This window comes from Pseudoliparis swirei, chromosome 19 (assembly GCF_029220125.1).
Source record: "Pseudoliparis swirei isolate HS2019 ecotype Mariana Trench chromosome 19, NWPU_hadal_v1, whole genome shotgun sequence".
Lineage (NCBI taxonomy): Eukaryota > Metazoa > Chordata > Actinopteri > Perciformes > Liparidae > Pseudoliparis > Pseudoliparis swirei.
Window position 1 is genome coordinate 24,446,810 of NC_079406.1, and position 23,168 is coordinate 24,469,977.

Genomic DNA, 23,168 nt, shown 5'->3' on the forward strand with positions numbered 1-23,168 from the left:
CGGGAAGAAGACCTTCAACATCCTCTGACATCCAGATGAAGATGTGAACATTGGATCTTAACGGCTCCCCATAATGTGAAAGGGCTCTGCCAGTACTGCCGATTCTACTGGGAATTAACTCCGGCTCTGCAACACAATGCCGCTATCACTCATCTTCGTCTTTGGCTCAGATCTACTTTTTTTCTGGTGACAGTGTTTTGACAAATCCAGTGCTCTCTCTCTCTCTCTCTCTCTTGTGTAAGGCTTTATCGTGGTTGCATCACGCCTTTGTTATCTCCATCGGTTCACGACTGCATGTTGAAGTCAATCGAATTGAAAAGTTCAACACAGTTGAGTCTCTCGAGAAGGTGAATTTGTGACCTTTTTTTCTTTCTTGCTTTCTCAGATACCTCACAGGGACAATTTTTTTTCTTTTCACAGGGACAATTTTTTTCTTCTTCTTTGAAGCACCGAAGCGTTAAGTGAAGAAGGCTGAGCGATGAATGCGGTGAAGACGACACCGACTGAGAACTTCGCTGACCTCCAAGTATTTAAAACGCTCATATGAATTCAGAAGTGAGTGAAATTAGATTTGAGTGCTCCAGTTCTGAGTCACACTAAGTTGTTGACAAAGAGATAAAGAGTACATTACTGCTTGATTGAATCTGCTCGTCTTGAAATAATACTTTATGGAAATGAAAGAAGAAAAAAAAGAGAGAGGTTTGAAGAAACTGAAATGTACTGACATTAAATATCCCATTTCCTCGTGATGAGTTAAGCTGAAAGCAAGCAAAAAAAGATCATAAAACTGAAGAGGAAGTCTTTTGGAGCTAGAGGAACTTAACTCTTCAAGGAATTGCAACTCTGCGCAGATTGGCTGGCGTTAACTTTATTTTCAGGATTTGCCCGAAGGGGGTTCGCTCCCACACATTCACGCAGAATACCAGGCGAGACGATTCAATTCCTTCTGATACAAAAAGGACTGATGAGCGGAAAAGGTTGATTATGAATTCTCTCCCACTGCTAAATGTGTCAAGCCAGCCAAATGTCAAATACATTCCGTCAGACGATATTGAGCTCACTGAAAATGTCAAGACGGAAAGAAAGAGAGAAAAAGGAGGGAACTAGTCCACGTGTTTCGGGGGGTGACTCAGGCATACCTGTCATATTATAATGAGGGGGGGGGGGGTGGGGGTTGGTTTGAACTACTGTCTCGCATTAGTCATGACCTGCTTCCTTTGGCAGCGACTTCACGTCGAACTCCTTGATCCATTTACCCACGAGAGCCAAACTAGACAGTTTGCCAACAACCTGGAGTTCAAAGTAAGTAATCCATTGGCGAGGTATTAAAGACTTTTTAATACAGTGCATTAAATGTATCAAGATTGTGAATATATAATGAATCCTGTTTCCAAGGAAACCCAAACTGACTGATTTCAAATGCGAAACACAAACTTAAATAGCCCACTTATTTTCTCTTTCGTAGGACATATGAAGGATGTACATTTTGAGATGGGAGTTTCATCGAGAGTGAAAGTAGTTGAGTCAATCTTTTACGTCGTACCACTAGAAGTGAATGCTCAAATGTGGGAAAGGAGAACAATGTGAATTTATTTAAAGAGTTTAAGGCTTAAAATGAACACTCATCAAAGAGATTGAATATGTTTCCTCGGTGTACCCTTTGTGTTACAGTTGAATCATGATTATTACATTGCTGTCGGAGTAAGTGGAAACGTATTGGTCACATTTGTATAATATGACGGGAGCAATGAACTTCAACACATGTAATAAACACGTGAGGCGATATTAAAGGCATTGACCGAGAATAGGCATGTTACAACTGTTTTCTGACACAACTTTAAATGGGACATGTGTGCACAAAAAGGCCAGATTCTGCCTAAATATATATTTTTCAGGGATAGTTACTAACAAAGTGGTTACTGACGAAACTTTGGACTCACCGAAGGCCGTGTAAAACTCGTCTTTGGTCAGGTGCTCGTCGTCGTCGACGTCGTTGTACTTCAGCAGGTCAAACAGCGTGCACTCGGAGACGTCCTTGGACAGACCTTCTTGCTTGATCACCTTCAATGAGATTGCATCGATGTTCAGTGAAAGTCAGTGGTCAGTGCGTGTAGACTGTGGTGGAGCAATACAACAATATTCCACCTGGATTAAACCTTTTCTCATCAATAAAATGAGGATGTGTTGTGAATTAAAAGATCTGGCGAGTTCTAGAAAATGTTCACACCGAATGTATCGGCCAATTGTTCACCAACGAGAAGAAGTAGCTTCCGTACGGTTGCCGAATTTTTTTCTTGATTTGTCGTCGATTCGTTTTTTATTCCTCGAACACTTATGGCAATGACAGAATACACATCAACATTGGAGAAAGGAAGAGGACTGGACTCATTTGCCTGATGGATCACGGAGGTCTGGATCGTGTAGTTCGCCTACTACCAACTATGCCATGGCCCTGTTGATGCCCCGCCCACTCCTCCTCTCTACCTCAATCTGCCTGATGGATCATGGAGGTCTGGATCGTGGAATATGCCTTCTACAAACTATTCATACACTCTGTCATTTTCATTGAATGTGTTTTAACTCTAATCTGTCCTTCTGGTCACATGACATATATTGCACCTGTCCATCCTGGAGAGGGATCCTCCTCTGTTGCTCTCCTGAAGGTTTATTCACTTTTTTTCCCCCATGAAGGGTTGTGTGGGAGTTTTTCCTGATCCGATGTGAGGTTCTGGAACAGGGATGTCTATATGTACAGATTGTAAAGCACTCTGAGGCAAATTTGGAATATGTGAGAATGGGCTATACAAAATAAACTGAATTTAATTGAATTTGTTGGGAGTGGACCACCCGAATCACTGAAGATTCATGGCCCACGGCCGACCACCACTAAAATGATACACTAGAACATTTCTCAATAAATATCGATGGTGTGGCAGCTACCGCTACAATATATACACCGACATTACCAGAAGTCAGCACTCAAGTGAACGTACTTACTGAGGTATACTTGCTTATTACTGTAAGCACACACCCACATCGCTTACATTACTTTTTGAAAAGTTTGGATGTGATCTCAGTTTTAAGGCGACGTTGCAGTACCCAATCTCAACTCTGTGTTTAATGTCAAAGACGATAAAAAAAACACTGTATTAGCTGTCAGTGTATTGTAGCCAAACTGCCGTTGTGTCACAATAGATTGCGAAAAGGTCCCCAACACTATGTAGATTTTATCATCGGCCTGCTAAAGCATGGTCCTACTCTTCCCCTTCCGCATCGCCCTGGCAGTGAAACATCCATCACGGCAGATCAGCTGTCAAAATGCCGATCACAAGGGACGGTTTTATACATCAAGCCTCGTACATCGGATCACTGCTCTTCCCTTCCCAGATGGCTTCCCGGATAAAAACGTAGGAGTCACCAGTAATGGCTTATCCTTAGCGTGTCTTAGAAACACAACAAGTAAGAAATAAATGCCGCAATAAAGCAGCTGCTTGAGACTTCGGTATATTGAATCCTATAATCTCATCTGCTTAACACTGAGTGTTTTTTCTTTAAAATATTTTCCGAAGTCATTTTTCTGCATCTCAACCAAACTGAAAGTGATCTGGTAATAACCTCGCAATGCACATTCCTCAGTTCAAAAAAGCTATTGAAACACGAAAATATGCTTGTCTCTTTAGTCCTTTATTGCTTGGCCTTGACTCTGAGTAATGCAGTTGTCATTTGAGAGATGTGTAAGTGGTGTTGGAGCTGCTTGCTTTGAAGCTTTAACTATTTCCTGAACATTTCCTGACTCCTTTGGTGAATGTACATAGCCAATGGCGCATCGGCTGGTTCGTCAACACCGATCTATCCACGATTTTACTACTATACAACATTTTAGACACATTTCTGTATTCACACATTACCTATATTTGGTAGCACTGTAGTGTGTGTTATATGGAGTATAGCCACTCATGACCATATGTAGTTATGGTCATTGGCCTACTTTCAAAGGTTGTGAGTAAGGCCACATCAACACGCTGCTAGTTCCTCTCATAGAACACTAATATTACTATATACTGTAAAACCACATGATTCTGATCAGGCACTGACATTTAATATGTATTTATTGTGATCAACAATTTAAACCAGCATTCCAATGGATAGATTGTCTCTTTTAATTTTACCCTCGCATATAACACACTTTTTCCCCTTAACAATTAAAAAACAATATTTAAAGTTCTCCTTCGAGAACTTTTCTTTGATTTTCCTGCAGACAAATTAAGATACCCAATTAAACGTGTGTCACACCTTGACGTGAACTTGCTAAAATCCTACTAATTGGTGAGAGAATATTGAAGGGTTTTACGACTATTATTTAGACCTATTCTGGTCTCGATGAGGATTTAAGTTGGTCCAGTCTTATTATCAAAGTGTGAACAGGTGGTCACCTTTTCTCAAAAGATCATATATGTGTTATTAAATGTATCCTTATAATACAACAAAGTAACGGGTAGACAGGGCTAGCGCAGATATATTGCTATTTCTAAAGGACAGGAACAATTGCTCCCTGTGCCCCTTCATGTGAACACTCAGGTGAACCAGGGTGAGGGATTTCTATTCTAAACTCTCAAATGAGATCAGAAAACACTCCCAATTATAAGGAGCGCCCAAGGGCAGCCGTGGTTTGGTACTTTCAACTGCAGATAACAGTGTGATTCGCTTGTGCAATGCTCCTTTTTTTCGTTGTTCCCTCCAACCATCATTTGCATACAGCTCTCGTCTTCTTTAACGTTCACCTTTTGTCAATAAGGTAACATTCTGCATTCCGAGCCACGGAGGTTAACGACATGCAGATTGCCCCGACAATGGACTCTTAAGTGACCGCTTTATATTGTGCATGATATTTAAAACTCACATCCTTTGAAGAGAAAAGAAAACTGTGTCCCGTCAAGCTATTAATTACTTTGAAATGGTATTCTGTGAAGACGTTTTTATACACCAATATAAAAAAGAATTAAAGACACAATCCATAATTACATTCAAGCGCCCGTATGCTGAGGCGCCGTAAACCCACAGCGGCTTTCGTTTATTAAGTGATGTATCCGATTTATGAAGCTATTTCGCTCCGATAATTATCACGAGATATTTTATTTAATTCCAATGTGAAAGTATGCAGACGTTGAAAAAAGTTTTCTTAACCTTTTCAGGCTATAAATATGTGTAAAAACAAACATTCCTCGTCAAGCCTGTGGTTTGGATTTCAATAATGCGAAGTGAAAAAAACTTTATGAACATCTTTTTTTTTTTATCGTATAAAGAAAACTATGTGTGCCTGAAAGTTAGAGGAGGCCATGCATGTATGGATGCAAGCATAAAAAAAAAGGTTATTCTTTATTTAGTTTGATTTCGTTGAAAATCCCAGAAGGACCACCTGCAATTTTATATAAATGTATAATGATGTTTTTTTCTGACCAGAAATACTTGCTTCTTTTCTTTTCTCAGAGCATATGTAGCTGATGATTTTTCATGAAATCTGCCAACATTCACATATGTGTCTGGGATAAAAGGGGATGAGGGCTAAAAGGAGCCCTTGAGGAACCCCACAAAAGAGCCTCTCCATCTGGATGTGAAGTGTTACTGATGAGCTGGCGTCGTTCAAACAGAGCGCTGGAGCACTGCAGCTCGGCCTGAAGTGGAATAAATTGCATCACCGGGAGGTTTTGAGAATCCAAAGTAATATCCAATAGCTTTAAAGGGCATATTCAAATTCCCATTCAGAGCACACTGACAATGTTATTCCATTAAAAAAACACGGCACAACATGGTTTGTCGACTGTGCATTTCACTCATGTAAAACTATGTAGATAATATGAAAATATGGGCAAAAAAAAAGAAAATCAACATTTTTGAGGTGTTATTGGGAGGCTTCGAACTCAGAACACTCACAATATATTTAAATGAATCCAATGAGACCAAGGCCAGCCAAGGTGACCCCAGTGCAGATAGGATATCCTCCTGGATCAGCAGGAATCTGACCTAAGAATAGCAACTGGTTTCACGTTTCTGAAGAACCACCGCAGGGTTGCTTACCCTTTCAATTATTGAAACACTTTCTATTTCAAATCAGTCCTCAGGTACCGGGAGGCTTTATTTGTAATGCACATAATATATTCCTTGCTTGTAGCAGTCTCTAAAAGCTTCTTCTTCTTCTTTTTTATTCTGACATCCCTCTTGGCAGCGCCGGTCAGAGGCTGCAGCCTCCCACGAGCGCGACAGGTCCTTTGACCCACATTGCTTTTCAAAAGCTTTACCTAAAGTGGCGCCGCACAGCTACCAGAGGGAAGGGCGAGGGGAGGAACGTCGACACGGTTACTTGTACAGAGGAGAGCAAAGTGTCTCGTTTTAAACACCTGGTGCTGCTTGTTCATTTGTGGCTTCCATTTTCTGCACTGAGGACATCCACTGCTTACCACTGTTATTAGTATTATCAGTCACGTTTCAATTCATCTTTCTAGTATCTGTTGAGACAAAACACTGGAATTCCTGGAACTTTAACAAGACTTTTGTTGTGATGTGCTTTCTTGTTTGATTTAAACTGTTGGATTGATATTGTTTAAAGTTTATTTACATTTTTGTAAAACCTTTTGTGTTTTGAAGGTTTTCAACCAGATGAAGCAACCAGCCAACAACTAAGACCGAAAAAATTAATATTGATCTGTGTTGGAAGGAGTTGTCCCGTGGCTCCTTCGGGGTTCATGTACCAGGCCATTTCAAGTTGGACAGGAGTTGGAGAGAAAACACGTAGGAACTTGACATTATCACTAATTGTATAACATCCACTACTGCTGTTACGAACAGTGTGGATCCATCATAATTCTGCTAGTATTGGTGCTTTTACTGCTATTCCTACCCTCATTACATGAATCATGTATATCATATGGATCGACCACGTTGTACTTATATCATGTTGTTCCTTCTGTACATCATGCCATCTATTGCACATCTGTCCATCATGGGAGAGGCATCCCTCCTCTGAAGCTCTCCGTGAGGTTTATTTCCTTTCCCCCCACCATTAAAGTTAAAAAAAAGGATGTTGTATGCTGTACCGGTTGTAAAGCCCTCTGAGGCAAATGTGTGATTTGTTATATTGGGCTATAAAAATTGATTGAATTGCATTTTATGTTTATTTTTCATTTTTAAGGACTTGTTGGGTGGTTTGAAGTCTCTTGAGGCAAGTGCAAAATAGCATATATATGTAAATTGGAGATATAAAAAAAATACCGTATATTAATTTCCAATTTACCTTCATGACATGTATGTTGGTATTTTCCAAAGCAATATCTAATTGCATATTAAAAATGAATCTTTCGATTAATATCTTACCTGTGAGAGCTCGCCGGCATCTATTTGACCGTCATTATCGGCGTCAAAGCGTTTGAACATCACGTCAACGAGTTGCTTCCTGGCGGCCATGTTCTCCTTGTGGGCCCCGTGGATGTTAGCGCCCATGTACCGCTTGTCATGCAAATCCAGAATCTTGGTTTTCAGCCGCCGGTAGTCACTCAGTCGGCAGTTATCATCTGGGAAGGGCAGATAAAAGGGAGAGGCAGAATTATTACGAGAACGAGAGGTTATTTATAATAAACTTAGTGGAGCTGAGGGGATAGTTGTGTTTATTTATTAATATTTCAATCTTAACCGGTCGTTTACAAAAAGATAAATACCTAAATGATTCCCAGGTGCTGACATAAAGCATGATTAAAAGCATTGAACTTGCGATTTTTAAACTCGGATGCCATGTTTTCGAATGTCAGCCAATTAGTACCTGTGAAAAAACTACAATCTCCCTAAAGACTCTCGTTATTAAACAATAAGCTGCCGTTCACATCAGGCAACAACAACAAAAACAGAATCTGAGCACGTCTCTTATTTATATGTACCACAATAACAAATGCTAAGGATTATTTTCCCGAGGGGCAGCACACACAGCATTTCAACTGCCTCGAACTCAGAAAGCGGCAGCCCTGTCACCGTGGAAAGGCTGACGAGCAAATCCATAACATCGGTGGCAAGAGCTAACACCCCCCCACCCCACCACCGACACCTACGAGGAAAAATAACGACGATGGCGTCGTTATTTACAATCTGTCATCAAAGGCTCCACTTGAAAGAAGCCAAACTGCATGAAACGTTGAGCAGAGTATAGGGTCGAGGCAAAGAGAAAATAATAATGACTAGAACTACAGATTGAGAACATGTCAACTTCTCATTGTTAGATCTGGAAGTCTTCCTCCTCTAATAACAGTTATATTAGCGGGTGTCAAACCCAACCCACGAGAGAAAAAAACTTTATTGTTTCATGATGACGCTTTTCAAATCTCCAGAGGGAAACCCTGTGCATTGTAATGGGACTTTTATATATTCTTAGTTATATTCTCTATTACACTATGTGAATGGGCTATGCACATCATCTTCTGTCCTGTAAAGGTTACTAAGCATATTGCATACCATCCTGCATACTTTTTGTCAAAGAAACAATCACTTGTCGAGACAAATTATAACAATGGACAAGATGAAGACTGATTGATAGGTGTTATAATTCACAGGATCTTTAACGTCTAATTATCAAGGGACCTGATCATTTGATTACTCATCCAAGGACCTGAAGACAAAAGTATCCTTCTGGATCCTCCTTCTTACTTCCCTTAAATACTGTACATGTTGTTTCATTGACTCTTCAGTTTGCACTTGGGAGACTCCTGAGGGACTCCGTGTAACGGTGACATTTCAGTTTGCACTTGGCAAACTCCTGAGGGACTCCGTGTAACGGTGACTCTTCAGTTTGCACTTGGCAAACTCCTGAGGGACTCCGTGTAACGGTGACACTTCAGTTTGCACTTGGCAAACTCCTGAGGGACTCCGTGTAACAGTGACTCTTCAGTTTGCACTTAGCAGACTCCTGAGGGACTCCGTGTAACGATGACTCCTCAGTTCACCCTTGGCAGACTTCTGAGGGACTCCGTGTAACGATGACTCTTCAGTTCACCCTTGGCAGACTCCTGAGGGACTCCGTGTAACGGTGACTCTTCAGTTCACCCTTGGCAGACTCCTGAGGGACTCCGTGTAACGGTGACTCTTCAGTTCACCCTTGGCAGACTCCTGAGGGACACCGTGTAAAGGTGACTCTACTTACAAGAATACATTATTACATAGACAAGTTTTTGTTCTTTGCTATTCGTCCTTTCAGTTTAAAAACACTCAACATGGGGTGCGGCCAAATTTTGCCGTCACAGCATTCATACGCAGGACGAATATGGAATAGCAGCTGCCACGCGTGGAGCCTTTCCGCAAGACAAATTGGCTTTGGCGGGCGAGAGCGATTTAGTGGGACCGTTAATGAGATCTGGGTGCTGGCCGAGAGACGAATCTCGTGTCATTAGCTGGAGGATCTTGATTCTCTCGTAAATTTTCTTTCGTGCATTTTCCTTCGGCGAAAAAACAACTCGAGCAATCAGTGAGTGTTTGAACTCGATGCTCGTTGGGGGCTTGAGATGCTGAGGGAATCTCTCCTTTGCACTCTTGTCTGTAAAATCAATAATAGGCTGCCGCTGAGACTATTAAGTCGTCTTCATCTCAATTCTGTGTGACCTCACGAAGTCCAAAGGTGTAAAAATATGCCTTTGAAATATTTAGTATTGTGACTGAGAGAAGGATGCAAGCTGCAACAGTCTTTCAAGAGATAGAGGAAACTTTTGCGCATCCACTAATATTCTACCATATATATATACTGTATATCCAAAGAATTTGTATCAACAACAAAAGACTTGACTGGAAATTAAACTGATTTAGCGAGCTTCTTAGTTCCGCATGAACACTTCCCATTTTCTCGAGGCGGGCTGAAAAACAAACACACAAATCATTCAGCTGCAGATGGATGACAAATGAAATAAAAAAATCTTAATAAATGAGAGGAGAAACATGATGAATGCCAATGCCTCCACACACACACAGACACACACGAGGGGTGGTCGAATGGTGTGAAAATGGTGTGAATCACATGCTACAGCCACCCATGGGAAATGTGTTGAGTGAGAAAACGCTCTTTGCCATTATCAAAAAAGTAAAGGAAAAAAATAAGCAATTTGTTTTGGAAGACTGTTGTAGTTCTTTCAGTAGACAGAGTTTGGGGTATATATACTACTCCTATTGAAAGTCATCATCGGCTTGGTTCTTTATCAATAATCTTGTTGGGTAATTTTCTTTAATTTCGAAACTATAATTAATTATTTTTAAAAAGGATACATTGTGAACTGTATTTGAATGAATTTATGTTTTAGAGATAAATAAATTCGTTTTTTAGACCAGCAAAAGTCTAAATATAAATGCAACGTATTAATTATATTACGGCGCGCTAATATAATATATTAATTATATTGACATTTTAGATATGTTGCATTTATATATTGACTTTTATTGGTCTAAAAAAAAAGTATTTATTAATATTTAAAACACCCTTCATATTATGTAATATCCGTGACATCTCAATACTGCGTCAGATGTAGGTTGCATTAGGTAATGATAATAATCGTTCTAGTATATCATTTCTAATTGATAAAGTATTGGCTTTTGACTCACAAAGGTTGTTTTGCTCTTACAGTAACTAGCATCGTCGTCAACTAGATTTATTGTAGAGTTCACTGTCTGGAATGTGGCCTTCCGTCCTTGTGTTTGTAAGTGTGTGTGTGTGTGTGTGTGAACTTATCAATACTCCATTTTAAATAATTTAGCATCAGTGCCATCCATTGGATTGGTTTTGGTCTTCTCTTCCTGTTTCATGTTCTCACAGAGTCTCTCTGGTTTCCTTTGCTGTCGACAATATTGTCCAAAATGGAAATCTCCTGTTGCAATGCTTTCTTTTCCGATAACTCGGGGGAACAGAATAATTAAAGGCTCGCAGCGGTGCAGAGCGGCAGCGCAGCTCGGGAACAACGCTTCTGTTGGCTGTAGCCGACCTTTCGGCGAGAGGCAGCCGGAGCTGTCGGCAGACGTTGGAGGTGCTCGCTCTGCTTTGAAGCTTCACGAATCTCTCAGAGCGTGAACAGCAGCAGAGGTGCTTCGGTAAAGCGTGTCCTTCCTACAAGTTGCTGCAGATAGCGCATGCCGACAGGAGCAGGATCTGTCGGAATTACAACATTTGTTTCGGCAGCTATAAAACAGTGACAGAGGCCGGATGCGACCAGCGAGCTCCATTCCTGCGGTGGAAAACGGCGCCGGCGCCTGATCGTGATACAGCACGCCGTTTGTGCTGCATCACGTCGCATATCACGGGGGCGGGCTCTGTTTTTGACAAGCGCCGGTGCCAGAGAAGCTTGCTTTGGTCACAAATGGCAGAATGAATAAAAGATAAATGGCTGCCGGCATGACCAGGGGACATGAAGGTCAGCGGCCTCAAAGGAGCACGCACTGGCAAACACACACACACACAAAAGTGCACTCACACACACTCGCACACACAGACTCCTTTGCACACACACACATGTGCTTATAGTCCCAGAGTATCCAAACGGTGCACGTCCACCCGGGGAAGAGTCGGCATTCATTAGACAGCGGCTACAATAATCGCTCTCAAATTAAGTGAATCGACGCACCTTCGTCACAAGAGGCCTTCAGGGAACTGGTAACAATCTATTGTTGTTGTTCAGCCCAATCGAGATGAACAGATAGGATGCTCGGTCTTTGTAAGAACCCAGCCTTGGGTTGTGTTCGCCGGTCCCGGCCGCGCAAATTGCTTTTGAGCTCCGTGGGACTCATTACAATATCACAGGCGAGGCGATAACGCTGGAGAAAAACGTGATTTCTGTACAAACTATAGCGTGCCCCCGGAATGTTGCTGGGGTTTGAATGAAAAAGCCCAGATTGAAACCTCATGTCTGGTGAATGATGTGCTTTATTTTCCCGCTGTGTCATTGTACACACATTGTCATCGTTGAGGTCCAGGAGCAGCGTGATGTTCACGGGGGTTTAAGCCGTTAGCCGTGAACCACAACGGACTGAGTTGCGTCCCTTTATTTTATTTTCCTGTCATCTCTTCACAGTCAATACAATGTATTAAATCAAACTTTTATTTCAGACTCAAGGTCCAGACAGTACAAAACAGTAAAATACATAGGACTAAGAATGCTTTATAAATAGACAGCTGTACCAATGTCTCCACAGCTGGGACCGGTAGCGCGTAGAATTAAACTTTATGTTTGATAAAACCATGATTATTTCATTAACCTGGAAAATAAATGTCATTTCGCTGGCACTACTCCATCTCGGTCTCTTCAATAATATTCTCATGGGATTATTATAAACTACTTGAAGTCTGTAGGCTTTTTTGTAGTTAGTGTGCCATGTAGAGAGGTGTACAATAAGCTCTAAACAGAGACATCTTCACTCCATCTGTACACATACCAACCCTGCGTGAGAGAATGTTTGTATTAAATGCATGTATGCCCATTATAAATAGCTCATAATAAAAGCAGGCATGTCAAATAAAACACTTTTTTCCTTTTTTTTCTCATTCGAGTGCATTCGTGTGAATGACATTTGCAATGAACGTCAAATAAAAATCTAACTCCCGCAACGAATGCTTTGCATATTTGTTATTTCAATCATGCAGAAAGAAAACAGAACTCATGGCGGTTGCCAACGTTATCGAGGTTTCACGCTGCGAGTGTCATGACACCTATAATTCATCTCATGCAACATCTCTTATTAGCACATTCATGTGAAAAAAAAGGTGTGATCTTTTGTAGGAGTGAAAGAGTGATAGCGTTTCCCGCGTCGTTTGACATTTACCACATACTCAAAACAGCAGGAGTCTTTCTGCAGGTCGCCGACAATCTTAAACATTTTCCTTTTCAGAGTCCTCTGAAGTATTTTGCACACGTTCTAATGAAAACGCAGCCCACTTTTAGGCAACGTTCAATTACAAGCCGAGTAAACACCGTTTAAGGAGAGGTAGGTATAGACGGCGTTGTAATAGAAGCATCAACTGTAAGAACCCCCCCTTTCACCGGAACATTTTATTATAATGCTGCTTTTGTCAACATTATTCATAACTCAAACGCATCACATATTCCAGGGGCAAACACATTTCCCGCCGAAAACCAGCTGATATTACAAAATTGGGTTGCGAAACTTTGTTTTAATCCACTCACGGGAGCTTTTTACACTCAATAATTCACCATCACTTTCACTTACACTTTGGGGATAGTATCTTTTCATAGTGGCCGTTAATCTGTCACCGTGGCTTTTAGTAAAAATTTTAGTGGTACTTTAATGGTAGGCGGTATTTTTCTTCAACACCTTTTTTATAATAGCACATGAAGGTCGTTTTGGGCTTCAGCCGTCGTTCGACGACCTTGCGTCGTGATAAATGTACACGGTCGCTAAAGCCTCCATGTGTCAAGTGGCTGGCCCGCTTCCACCGAGAAGAAGCCATTGCCTCTTATTAATTGCCTTGAACTGTTCCCATAATGTGGAGGTCAAGCCCCTCCCCCCAACCTGGATGGAAATACACGTCAGTGTGAGAAGACTCATATGCGCTCTATCGATCGGGGTTCAAATCATTTATTTGATTAAAGCTATTTGTCAAACAGCAGCAGCCGGCGGAGTAGAGAGATTTGTTAGTGAAATGCAAAGCTACGCCCGTGGGTCCCAACTCGATACCTTTCGTAGAAATAAATCAGGCTTTCCTTCTGGTTGTTCAGCCTTTTTGAAGGTGCGAGAACACTTTGCCAAGAAAAGGTCTTCGAATGATCTCGTCGACAGGCCAGCATTTCATCTTTAAGAGGAACTCCGCCGACTTAAGATATCTACGTCTGTTAGCAGGCCTTGTGGGGAGTACTGGGAACAATAAAGTGTGAAAACAAATAAAGGTTTGTGTAAAACCTTTAGTGGCTCCAGAGGGAGCAGACAACAACGTTGAAACCAAACAGACGACCATTACCGCCTTGTGTTTCTACGCTGCCGTCAACTAGTGGAAGTGGAGGTTTCGACCCGTGCTTGTCCAAAGTGTGATTCACTGATCTCAGCATGGCCTTGGTTAAAATAGTTATTATACTGCATATAGAGTAGCCACTTGTCATGATGAGTCCAGGTTGTCGCAGCAAGAGAGGACCCAAACGCCGACATTACTGCACAAACTATTTAATTACAAAAATCACAGACCAGACCAGACCAGACAGGAACGACAAAAACGCGGACCAAACAGTACGAAGCCACCCTGGGAATGAGATGAACAGGGTTTACATACACAGGCAGGCGGAGGTGATTGGACAACGGGGAACGAGACACAGGTGAACACAATGAGGGCGGGGCCAGCAATCACCCAGAAGGAAACAATCAGGACCAGGGCAGACAATCACAGGGAGACAGACGACACAAGGACTTCAAAACAAGACACAAAACGAGACACAAACTCCAGATCCTAACACCACTTGTGGGCATGGCAACACATGCATCTCAGATCCTCGTATCTTTATGTCTATCTTTATTTTTTGACGATAGTTCTATTTCTTAAAGCAATAGTGCCTCAATAGGCGCTCCCGATGTGTTTTGTTCACAGGAAATGGGATGGACGTTCGTGCCGGATGGAATTGCTGCGAGGCATTCCTTTTTTTTAAATGTATGATTTATTTGTAGAAATTACAAAACAAGACTTAAAGTACAATAGACCTCACAAATAAGGAGTGAAAGGAAAACATGTCAGACAGCCTTTCCTAAAACAAATACACAACAAGGCAATTTGATACACAAACAGAAAAGAACATTATAAAAGCAACCAAAACCCAACATCAACAACTGGCTGTGAAATGCTTGTCGTGACAGATAATATTGTAGAAGCATATGCTTATTACTGGAAGACATTCGTGAATTATCATGTTCATGATAATGGTACTTAATGGATAGATGGACGCATAAAGACTCTCAGAAAGACGAGCAGAGATTTCAAGAACCCAACGGGAAGTGTTTTAATGAGCACAAGGCAACATTCAACAAATCCAATGTTTCTAGAATATTTAACATATATTTGTAGAGTAAATTCAGCCTTCCCATCAGACCTATCACCAATCAAATCCGTCATTGGAGTGAGTAACCAGAGCACTTCCTGCTTCCCAAACATGTTGGGTTCTTTTTTGGGGCCCGAGATGACCGAAAGAACCACACGATTTACACCAACATCAGAAGTGAAGGTACCAGATCTGTAGCACTGCACCCCCTCTCTAGTGGAGGCAAGCCGCTATTTCTCGCATTACAGGTGCACATCTGCGGTCTACTGTAAGTGATGCATTGTGGGTAATGTAGGCGGGATGTTTTGACCAAAAAAGACAACTTTGGTTCTGCTGCATCTACTTTTTATTTTTTTTTCATTTTGACAGTTAGAAAAGTGTTTGCAACGCTAAGTGAGCTACTTTTTTACGAGCCACTGATCCAAAACTGGTGCAAGCAGCACTGTGACCATTTGGCATGTTTTAACCTTGAAATTCGATTTGCCCATCTGTGTGGTATTTTTGTACCATGGTTAATAGCAGGAGGGATATAAACAGGTGGGACTTTAATTGAAATGACACAGTGCAGACACCTGCTGGTTTTTGGTGGAAATGGGGACTCACAGAATGCCGACATGGGCACGTTGCAGCTGCGTTCCACCGGCTGCTGATTGAAAAAAAATATGTCAATTAAAATATAGTTTCAGCTGTCTCTTTCTCGACATGGACAGTCCTCAAAAGGTGTTTGATTCTGTAAACAAGCTGCAGATTAAATAATTTGAAGAAATGTTTGTGATGAAACCCTTCAAAAAAATGTAAGCTGTAGACACAGCAAAAAAAGTTTTAGTTTGATTTGAAGCAGATACGTCAGTACAGCGGGCTCTCTGAAGTATCTGACTTGCCCTTTCGTCAATTGAGTCCCTGCAATCATTACAAAAGGGCCCGAATAGAGCCTAAAGGTGGACCTCGACCCCGCTGTAGTACAACTGTAACACCCACGGTCCATTTGCAGAGGGCACCAATCCAACACCTTTTACGAGGATTATTACAGCGAGAAGAAGAAGCCATTACGTTACGGTCAATCCAGAAAAGGTCACATGTTCGCACATCGTCTTTTCAAAATAAACCTCCGTCCTCGCGGGATCATTTTAGTTTGGGCAACAACATCCCCCCCGAGTTAGGTTTATCAAAAAGAGCGTGGTCGATGTCTCGCGTCGGAGCGCTGACCGAGCTGCACTGCCCGGGAGTGAGAAAAACAGGCAAACCTCCTCCATCCTGTCCAGTGCTCACTGAGCCCGCCACCCCCCGCCTCCTCCACCTGCCCCCTTTTAAAAGCACCACTGTTTTATTTATAGAGAGGAAAAAGGTCTGCTCAGCAGGAATAGCCGGAGTCCATTCTGCCGAAACTGTCCCATCGTTGCTTCACGGAGCTTGCTCCCCCCTCCCCCCCACACACACACACCACCATCACCACTACCTCCTCCTCCAGGTTTTCCATCTCCGTCTCCAGGGGACTTGGATACAGCCACGACTCAAAATACATCAAGACAGCATACAGTGTGACAACTGGGTTACCCAAAATCAGAGGTCAGCGATTGCAATCTTTAAGAGCAACTAGAGGTGTCACTGGCGCTACACCTGACTGGGTATGAAATGGATATCGGGGCAGTGGGGCTGCAAACCCCTCACAGCCGCTCGGTCCAGGACGATACGACCGCAGAGCAACTCGCAGCAGACCCTCGGGACCAGATAACAGACCTTTTCCATCGTTCCAGAAAAACACTTTTTAGTCTCTGAATGCCAACGCTGAAGAGCTGTGCAACTGTAGAGCGAAGGCATCTTCGGAAATAAAATAAAGTTTAAAATTCATTCTTGACCTCAGCGATAGCAGCCGAGGAACCGATCTCACATCAAGGTCCATTAAGTAGCTGCTGTGGATCTTTCAATCATATCGCATGATCACCATCTGGAGATGGACTTTGTGGTTATGGAGCTGTAATTTTGTAGGGCATGTGTGTATTAAATTGAATTCAAGTCTACTGAGTTTATTAATTGCTCTACCTGGTCGCGTGGCCATGAATGTACCGTAGAGTGAAGTAATTAAAACTCCTCAATCCATTTTCTACAGACCACGTTCTCACCTGCTATTAAGAGTATCTTAAAGTTAATTAGTCACGTGTCGAAATGTCTGCTGGAGTTGACCAACCTGAAACTGATTTGCAGCATTTTGCGAGTGGCTGAATAAATTAAACAACATCGAGAAGTAAAACGTTAGCAACACATTTCTTCTCCCTGCCAGAATCTGAAAGTACCGTGTATCGATGACTTGTGAATCCACTCGGTACGGTGACAACACACCGGTTCTCTGGAGAGCGGTCGCCACGTAACCACAAGATACGGTCCGATCCCCGCTCTGCCCATTCGTTGAATGTCAAAGTGTCCTTGAGCAAGACACTGAACCCCCAGCTGCTCCCCCGGGACACTTCACTGCAGCCCCACTGCTCCTTAATAACTAAGGATGGGTTCAATGCAGGGGAGAATTTCCCCACTTGGATAAATAAAAGTGTACATTTCAAATTCTTATTATTTCTTCTTAAAAAAAAATGAAATGACAAAAAAATTCAACTTCTATCTTTGCAACTGAACGAAGAGGAACATCACAGAGGTCCCTTATGAAGGTCACTGTCAGTGTTTGCACCAATACTGACCGTTTCTTTGGCAACTTTCCTTAAATTGAAAGCAACTTGTTCGCTAACAGCTCAGGACACATTCCCTCCTCCCTTCATTCGCTCTCTGTCACTTCTCTGCCTCCCATCTTGCTGAGGGACTGCCGCTGTTCCTGGTGTCCTCATCGTTGACGTATTACTACTCCCTCCCTTCTCACCTTGAAGGGGATCATTATCATCCAGGAGACTTGACTCCAACCTCTTCCCTCCCACCCTCATCTTCCTCACTGAGCTCTGACAGAAGCCTCCAGAGGTGTTTTTGGAGCCTCAGAATCTCCCCTCAGCCTCCAGCTATACAAAACTCTACAGCACCCCGAAACTGGACCAGTTCCACTTTGGTGGGCTTTAGTTGTAACTCTGTTGGATCCTGTCCACGATTAATGTGACGTGTCCTCATGGATCATATTCATTTTTAATGGCATGGCAAAAATATGACACATTTACATTAAGTCGTTTTAAAAATGTATTATTTGTATTCCTGACTGTATTAAGCTACCATAAACCTATACAAAAAATACCGTAAAACTCCCAGAATCTTAAAAGATACCGCGATAGAGATGTTTTGGTCATATACCGCCCAGCGAGAGATGGAAAATCAGACAAAGAAGAAGAAGAGGAAGAGATAGCGAGAAAAGAGGCTTGGTTCACTTCTCAAATCTGGTCCCGGTAGAGTTGATTACGAAGAGCTTATTCACTCCTCCAGTGGCAGGCCTTGTTGATGACATGATGGAGGAAGGTGACCCAGGGGCCGAACACACCTAGGCAGCCATATCAAATCAACACACTGCCGCAGGTCTATATTTGGGATATAGCAGACAGACTAGGACATATTGTTTTTTTCCTCACAGATGGGCCAAACAAGTAGACAGGCCATCCAATTGGCTTGGAATCACCATTCAGATGCAGAAATGAGGCATAGATAATGTCAAATAATATGTTAGAAACTCAGAGGAAGAAGCAAATTAGTCCAAAAGTGGATAATCCAAGTTTAAACTATTATAATGGCTGACAGTGCGGGCAGTTTAGCTGACTCGTCCACCTCGAGCCGGTGAACGTGAACTTCTGGGATGGGCCTCCCCTTTGAAGACTTTACATTCGGCGTCATTGTGTCACTCTACTCCCCCATCTGAATTTTCCGAATTCCACCCAAACAAGAGATTTTTACCTTGTGGTTATTCTCACAATGACCATTTGATCAAATGGACAAATGGGTAGAACTTGAGTTTCTCGATGAACCGCACGAAAAACACAATCTTAAATTGTCTGCTCATAAGTTTCCGAGGAATAAGAAATTCATCATCGAAAAGCAAAGAATGCTCAGCCAAGCACACATTTTAAGAAAGTTAGCTCAGCACAGTTTACTGACTCCACAAATGCAACCAAATAGACATTTTAAAAATATCTATTGGATAATTGTCTCTGCTAACCTCCTGGGTTGGCTCATATCCTGTTGTGTATGCCGTTCTCCTAATCATAAAAGGCTATGACATTTACATTTTACCCAGCTAGCTTCTCTTGACTCGCCATTTCAATGTGTTTACTTCGACTGACGACTTTATTTGATCCCCAGAGCAGCTCAGCCTCTGAGAAATGTCTCGGTCAGTTGTGTGGTCTAAAGTCGTACACAAATCCATCCAGCTTTATGAGGTGCCTAGTATTATAGGAGACACTAATGGCACACCCAGTCTCCCTCTCAGGGTATAAAGCAGATCTTTACACTGACCGGCAGTGGAACTTATTATCACAATCCCTCCTGAGCTCTGCTTTTCATCCCACAGTGGGGCCAGCATTAGGTTAAAGGACTCTATTATCATCCATTTAGCCATTCCAGTCATAGCTGGGAACCATAAAGAGTTGAATTCCAATAGATCTTCAGCCCCAGATATGGCTCTACAGCCTTTATTGACCGAGTCGTAAAGGATTCAGCTTCACAAACAGGGAAGCACACAAGACAGTTGTGTCAGTACGAAAATATAAATATATATATATATATACTACCGTTCAAAAGTTTTGGGTCACTTAAAAATATCCTTATTTTTCAAAGAAAAGCACAGTTTTTTACATTGAAGATAACATTAAATTAATCATAAATACATTCTATACATTGTTAATGTGGTAGATGACTATTCTCTGGTTTTTAATAGGTGTATAGAGGCCTATCTCCAGTGTTCTAGTGGTACATTGTGTTCTCGCCTTAGAAGACTAGTAGAAAACCCTTTTTTATGTGAGCTCAGCTGAAAACAGTTATGCTGGTGAGAAGCTATACAACTGGCATTCCTTTGAGCCACAAGTTTGAAGAACAACATTAATATTTCAAGTATAAATAATTATTTCTAACCTCGTCAATGTCTTGACTATATTTTCTATTCATTTTGTAATTCATTTGATAAATAAAAGTGTGAATTTTCATGGAAAACAAAAAATTGTCTGAGTGACCCCAAACTTTTGAACGGTAGAGAGAGAGAGAGAGAATTTTGGGACATCTCCAAATTACTTATTACTTTGACGCATTTTCATCAGTCGTGGTTCTTTGTCAAGGTGCCTTTTGATCACCCTGACCATCAGTTGGGAGGAGTAAACGAGTCGGGATTGTAGAGCATTCTTTTCGGTAGTCCGGGGCATTTTTCTCGCTGATGATTTTGTCAGGAATTGGAATGTTTTCTGATGTATGGACTAATCTTCCGAATTGGCAGCCTGCTCAGTCATTTCAGCTTTTTGTCAGACTCGCATTCAAACCGAGAGGGAAAAAGTTCCCCGACTTAAATCAAAGAGGAGGCTTCATGTGCTTCGTGTGCTTCACTGCACCGTATGTGCTGAACATTTAACGACCGCTATTTCCCAAATGGGAGAGACCCAGAAAGGCTCTATTATTTCAAAAATACATCACAGGAATTTCACAGGTTTAATCATCAATGTATTTAGTCTTTTTACTGATGTATTACGAATCATTTAGCGAGTCATGTCAGGTTCTTAGGGATTAATTCACAGCTCATAAAAAAAGCACAAAGCATAAACACAACCAATCATCTGGTATACATTTTTGGCTCCGGTTTCTCCAACAATGAGGTCCATTTTACTGGCTCGTTCTGGAGTCATCAACCATATCAAACAGGGTTTTAACCACCAGATGCCGTATGCTCAGCATAACGTAAAGTCTTAACGGTTATCAATATCCCCCGTTTACGAGCACCGCGTGTGTTATTAAGGCGGTAAAAAAAAATGCCCGCGCAAACCGCGATGCCAGCAGAGAGACAGAAGTCACATCTGTTTGACCTGCTGGCCGTGTTGATGGAATAACACTGAACAGCGTGAAATATCGCAATTTATTTTTGTGATTTTACTTTGGGGGATTGTGTTGGTCGGCCGCAGCAGAAGGCGACGTCGGCCACCCGGAGGCCGACTCAACAGTTTCGGAAAGGCAGCGAGCAGAGACCTGCAGATCTGTGCTGGACGCAGATTGTTTAATACAACTAGAATGACACTCGCCCCTCGGAGATCGCAGCGAGGGTGCAGACAAGATGGTCCTTTTTTTCCAGAATTGGGAAGTTGTTCTTGAGACCCCTGTGTTTTCATAAAAAGATGTGTTGGATGTTACTGCTTCGACAAAACGGGAGCTGTTTTTGAGTTGTTCCGATTTGGAGGGGGCGGCGCTCTATGAATTCTCCCAGTCGAGAATAATTTTTTTCTTCTTTTCGAAACCACATGAATGCAGCAGAAATGCTCTATATCGAAATGGAAATGTAAGTGAGACAACAAAAGCCTCCTTTGCAGAGGAATAATAACTGTATGTTGACATTTCTTGTTGGAAATGCGACCCTCTGTCCCACAGCTCTCATAGCCTTGTTTACAGCAGCAGCAGGAAGAGGTTAACATCGAAAAAAATAAGAGTAAATATTGGATATTCATCAGGTGGACACAATCATGATAATAATGCTGAGTAACTATCTGGATGTCTTACAAGTTTGTCATGTATATTTAAAATGTGATATGTTGATGTTGTGTTCATCAACTTTTTTTTATGCTGCCCCCAAGTGGCCCAAAAGAAAATCGCAGGTTTAAACATCGACAGTTTTGTGACGGTCACAAGCTCCGGTACGAAGGAGAAAGTTCCACCACGACAGAGAAAAAGAAGACATAAGAAGACCGTGTGATATGGTTGAAAGCTGTAAGTGGACCTCGATGGTTTGAGGATGAACTGAGTTTCTCAGATGTTCCAGAGAACGTCCCTGTGAGGGATTTGGACGGTGCAGAAAATCAGTCCCTCCGGAAATAAAGTTAAAAGTCAGAGGCAATATTCATACTCCACTATTAAACTAATACTCGGCATCTTGCCAGTTTGCAACATCATTTTACAAAAAGAAAACAGTTAAATATAAAAATCTCAAGCACGTGTGCACACGAGTTGTTTCGAGCAGACGTCGTCCTCAGGCCAATTAGAAACATGACCTTCAACTTGTATTACAGAGAGATTTCTTTCTAAATCGTTGGGCCATTTTTCCCTTTCCTTTTCCTCAACAACAGATCCATTGCTCCCTTGATTGCAGTCAAGCACCTAAAAACAATCAAACACATGTGTCCCATCGCTGAGTGAGATGGGTTGAGCTATAGATAGAACGAAGTCAACAGTTTGTTATGAGAAAACGCCCACAGCACTACACCCCCCCTCCCCCCCATTCTCTTCCTTACCGTCTAGGCCTTATTCGCAGCGGCAGCTATTGTCACATTTATTTCACCAAACGGTTCAGAGGCTCGATATCCAGGATGAAGAATGTGGGTGGAAGACAAAATAATTGGGAGCGAGTCGTAAAATAAACACTTTTCACAGGGAAAATGGATTTTAACCAATACTTAAATATATATATTTCTTTAACTTCAAAAGGCCATTGAGGAGGCATCCCTCATTTACAACGGTGTGGACAACAATAAAAACAACATCATGATGGAAAGCCGTCTTTTTTATTTTTTTGGAGCCCATTCACTCAAAAGACACTCTTCACATAATTCAGTTGGCCAGTCCATCAAGATTTAAACTGGATTTTTAAGGGTTTATATAAATAGGTTGCAAAGATTTCGAGGACAAAACCTTCTTAATTATAGAATTCTTTTTGTACTAACTTAAGACAGTTGGAGAAGTCATAGCCATTGTCAAGGTCCTCCATTAAAGCGTCCAACCAGAGGTCTGGAGAGGTAAAGACTTGACGGTATTGATAAAGCATAAGAAGTCAAAGATTATGAAGACAAATGCTTGAATTTCTGGTTTGTTTGTTTTGTTTTATATATATATGGTTCTTTGGAACAAGTTTTTTAAGCCATAATAGGTTAGGGCACTTATAAGCTAGATAGCTTCATCCTTAACCCTTTCGGTCAGGCACATGTATCTTTCTTCTTTTTAAAAAAAATTACTGGTGGTTGTATATTT

At 41.8% G+C, this 23,168-nt stretch overlaps 1 protein-coding gene across 1 annotated transcript in view; it reads right to left on the reverse strand.

The window, feature by feature from the left end:
• fstl5 (follistatin-like 5) overlaps positions 1-23,168 on the reverse strand; it is a 181,151-nt gene that overhangs the window by 75,233 nt on the left and 82,750 nt on the right. Inside the window, exons 5-6 of the mRNA XM_056439702.1 lie at positions 7,369-7,565; positions 1,941-2,061 (exon numbers count right to left, since the gene is read on the reverse strand). Of these exons, the coding sequence (XP_056295677.1) occupies positions 1,941-2,061; positions 7,369-7,565 (318 nt within the window). The remainder of the gene's footprint in view (positions 1-1,940; positions 2,062-7,368; positions 7,566-23,168) is intronic.